Here is a 4,491-nt window from a genome sequence, read left to right on the forward strand (position 1 = left end):
CTGCCGATATAATTAAATAATTTTTTTAATTGTGAAGTATAAAGTATCAATGAATGGAAACAAATGTAAGGAAATGTGTATGCCATGTACTTCAAGGAAAGACATACGTTCGTCAATACAGCGTTATTGTATACAAGTGTGATAAAAAGTGAATATACATAAAACATAGTTGATAATCATGGTTAATTTCTTATATTAAGTATGCCTTGCCTTTAATGACATAGAAGATTTTACATGAATTATAGTATTGTTATTCCTTACTTCAATTATCTTAAACCATATAACATGAAAAAAACTATTACATAATTTGTTTTCTATAACGTATATATCATGATGTAAAAGATCGAAAAACGAAGTATAATATTATCACTGGATATAAAACAAAAATTAAATTGAAATTGCTAAAGACACAAATATTTATGATGCTTCTCTTTTTCTGTTTTTCGCATCATAATTAATAATTAAAAATTTTAAGATGTTTGCGTATTGAATAAGCAAAATATAAAAATTAACAAAAATTTTCTGTTATATAGGAATAGAGATATGAAACGTTAGAAGAATGCATATTGTAAAGAAGAAAAATGTAAGTGAGATACAATTTAATATGACAATATATATGACACAGAGTGTCATACAAATGTTACATGAAGTAGAAAAAACAGCATATACTCTACCATTTATCAATGATACTAAAAATGTGTGCCTTAGCTTTGAAAAACAAAATAAACTAACAGTTTTTGGTAGTTTGAAGCTTGCAACGTGAACTGATTTTAGCAAGGCATGCACTGATTGTAAAATATACCGTATAATCCTCGATTATGAAAGTTACACAAAAAGAATTAAATGTATATCATTAAACACATTTTGAAACATAAATTATGTTTTAAGTTATAACATCCTATCTTGGGAAAATACGGTATAAATATATCATATATCTGGATATACATTTGACATATAATCAAATATATATCAACATATACAATATATGATTTGCATAAAAAAAATATTTGCAAGCAAACTAATATAATTGACAATATATGGAGTCAGTGAATTTTCTTATCATTGTATTATTTTTCATTTTGTAAAAAACTTAAATTATAACTTTAATGAAACTAATGAAATTAGTTTTCGAAAATATTGTGTTTGTACAATATCAGTAAAGCACATTGTCATTATGTGAACTATACTATGTGTTGAATTTACATTAGTCATGCAATATAAAATTCATTACTGCAAATTAGAGAACTTTACTCAAAAGTATTAAAGATATACAGTGATCGATCAGAAATCAAATATTTAATTATATTATTTGTTACTAAAGACAGGAAAAAATATTTAAAATACATGCTTAATGGTTTCATAATTCTTTTTTAAAGGAAAGCTTCAATTGGACTATTATATTTAGCACGAGCAACATAAGTCAAGTGTAATTGAAAAATTTATAATCTATGATAATATATTTAAAAAAGCCATACAACAATACACCATAAATTGAAACATTTATTACAGAACACGATATAATTCGATATCAAAATATGTATATACTACAAAATTTATTTAAAAATAAAATCTTCAATTATCTATGGCAAATAATATAGAATCATGAGTAATAAGAAAAAATAGTATTAAAAAGTTATATACACACAATATTATTCTACTTTTGTCTTGAATATATTTTTGCACCTTTAATAGCAAAAAATATAATTATATTATATTTCTAATGATCAACACTGCATAACCATTACATGAAAGTACACTATTTTTTCAGAATAAGATTGTCTATGTAATTTAATACTAATAAAAATCTTTGTCGCTATATTTGTGAACTATTTTAAATATTTTGAAGATTTATTACTCGGGTATAGAATAATAAAAATTATAAACATAAATATAATAAAATAGAACAACATACAGCGCTATATGTGCGGTTGTAAAAAATAAAACCTTCTATCATATTATTTACTTTTTTGATTTTGTTCAGTAACTACAAAAATATATAACAAAACGCAAGTAACTTACTTGGCAAAACCAATAAAATCTTCATGATTTGTGTTCATGTATGCAAGTTCACAATCAACCAAGAGTATCAACTGTTCCTTGCACATCTGTTCGCGTTGTCTAACATGAGTAGTTATAATACGTTCCGTTTCTTCTCTCAATCTAGGATAACGTGACATCTGCCATGCAAAATAAATGTTAAAATTTCATAGACAAAAAGGTTCCAAAATTTCATAGATAAAAAAAATTCACTTACCCTATCAGTACAAATGCGTACAACATTACTGAGTTCTTGTACAACTAGGTCCACACATTTTAGACTAGGTTCTTTGAGTCTATTTATTTGTTTCTTGACTATTGCCTCAAAGGCCATATCAGGAGTAAACAAGCCTACCCTGATACCTATGACATTATACTATTGTTAATACTTTATTTTTAAAAGCATCAGAGTACTTGTTTATATTCACATGTACATATAATAAAATTACAATGATGAAATTATCAATATTAAAATAATCACTTACCATGAATATTTCTGATGGCAAAAGCAATTTCTCTTCTTAATTCTTTTTCATCAAATTCCATTTTAACTATTTCAAACGGAAAACGTTCATGGAATAATCTATTTATTTTAGCACCTCCACTAAGCTCATTTGTGTTGATTTGTGCAGATCCTGAACCTTCTATGGTCCTTTCAAAATCTGACTGAAGTTGTTGTATCATCCTTAAAAATGTTTCTCTTTCAATCAATGCATAGACAAGCACAAAACATCAACATTAATTATATGGGCAGAGAGTCGTGATATTTAGTATTGTAAAGCTAGATAAATTCTACATAATTAATATACTCTGATGTTAGTGCAGATGTTTGTTACTTTTCACTCCTTAGTTGGCTGTCTAAACACATATAATATGTTAAAATTTTCATGCAAATGATACACACACACGGAAAAATATGATACCTACATAAATTCGTGAATTGATCTGAAAAATAAGAATAAAAAATTCTAAATTGTCAAGACCCTCCACCCATAGTGTATATTTAAGAAAAACTGCAAAAGTTAAGTGGAGTTTATGAATCTATTACAAGACATGAAACATTTGACATATAATTGGTTATATATACACCACTTCTTGTTTCATTAATTTTACTTCACTTTTTATGAACATGGAAGTTACACCAAAGAAGTACTTACTGTAACATAGCTTTAGTTTTTATGGCAGGATCATCAGGTCTGAGATGTTTGTATTGTTCTACATCTTTTTCCAATGTAAGCAACTGTTTTTGTAATCTATCTCTTAATGCTGGTAAAGTATCCCTGATATGATTTGTTAATTGTTGATTCAAAACACGTTGCAAATATGGTGTTCCTAATCTATCTGCTAGATGCCGATAAGATGGATGGCTAATACATAAAGAATATTTTAAATGTTTAATAGAAGTATGAATTAATTCAATTATTCTTCATATCTGATCTATATATACCTTAGGAAAAATTTCCTTTCAGCTGCTAGAGCATTTTTTATATCTTTTCGTCCTTCTATATCTTTTTGACTTCTGTTAACAACACCTATATAACCTCGTCTTAGGGGTAGCAATTTGTTTTCCAAAATATCTCTTGCATCAGTACCATCATCCATAAGATCCAATTTAGTAATAACACCAATTGTACGAACACCTTAAGAAATGTACAGTATAAAGATACCTTTCTAAATTTTTTGATATCAAGTATTGAATACTCATAATCATGTACCTTGAGGATCTACTTCTTTGGCAAGTTTAAGAGCATCACTATTTGCTAAATCAGTGTTTGCTGGAGTTACTGCCAATATAAGACAATTTTCTCTTTTTATGAATTGAAAAATCATAGCTTTAATTTGACTTTCTATGTCTACAGGTTGATCTCCAATTGGTACTTTTGTGAGGCCAGGTAAATCAATCAATGTCAAATTTAAAACTGGCAACAACAATTATGTTATTTAAAATGTTGTTCAACATGTGCTAGTATAAAATGTAGTAAAAAAATATTTTTACCATTAGGTGAATACACTCTTAAATTTATTGGTATATTAGAAATACCCTTATTACTGCCTGTAACTCTGTCTGTTTCTGCTTCGATTTCCTTCCGTACTTCATCAAAATCCACAAACTTTTTGCCTTTACAATGGAGAAATTCAGCATTTTCTACAAGGAAGAAATAATTAATTAATAATTTATGAAAGTTTTCTTTCTCAGATATAAATATTGTGAATAATTTCATATGACTGAAATGTTTTACATTTCTTAGTTGTAGAAGGAAACTTATTTTTGTGCTTATCAAAAGTTAATTGTTGTCGCAGGAAATATGATAATATGTAGACAACAGTTAAGATTATGTGGTAAATCACATTATTCACATGAAAGCTGAAAATATTTTTATGAAATATTTATTTTCCTTCAGAAAAAATACTAAGTCCAGCAATTAAAATTAGTATTTTTCAAAAGGAAATGCT

The 4,491-nt window shown here is 26.8% G+C and overlaps 1 protein-coding gene across 1 annotated transcript in view; it reads right to left on the reverse strand.

Annotated features, from left to right (window-relative positions):
- Positions 1–4,491, reverse strand: part of LOC108576752 (dynamin) — a 21,205-nt gene that overhangs the window by 15,319 nt on the left and 1,395 nt on the right. The window contains exons 2-8 of the mRNA XM_017939808.1: positions 4,034–4,263; positions 3,753–3,956; positions 3,485–3,677; positions 3,195–3,404; positions 2,523–2,722; positions 2,255–2,400; positions 2,020–2,177 (exon numbers count right to left, since the gene is read on the reverse strand). Of these exons, the coding sequence (XP_017795297.1) occupies positions 2,020–2,177; positions 2,255–2,400; positions 2,523–2,722; positions 3,195–3,404; positions 3,485–3,677; positions 3,753–3,956; positions 4,034–4,263 (1,341 nt within the window). The remainder of the gene's footprint in view (positions 1–2,019; positions 2,178–2,254; positions 2,401–2,522; positions 2,723–3,194; positions 3,405–3,484; positions 3,678–3,752; positions 3,957–4,033; positions 4,264–4,491) is intronic.

The sequence above is a fragment of the Habropoda laboriosa genome, unplaced genomic scaffold (genome assembly GCF_001263275.1).
Source record: "Habropoda laboriosa isolate 0110345459 unplaced genomic scaffold, ASM126327v1 scaffold447, whole genome shotgun sequence".
NCBI lineage: Eukaryota > Metazoa > Arthropoda > Insecta > Hymenoptera > Apidae > Habropoda > Habropoda laboriosa.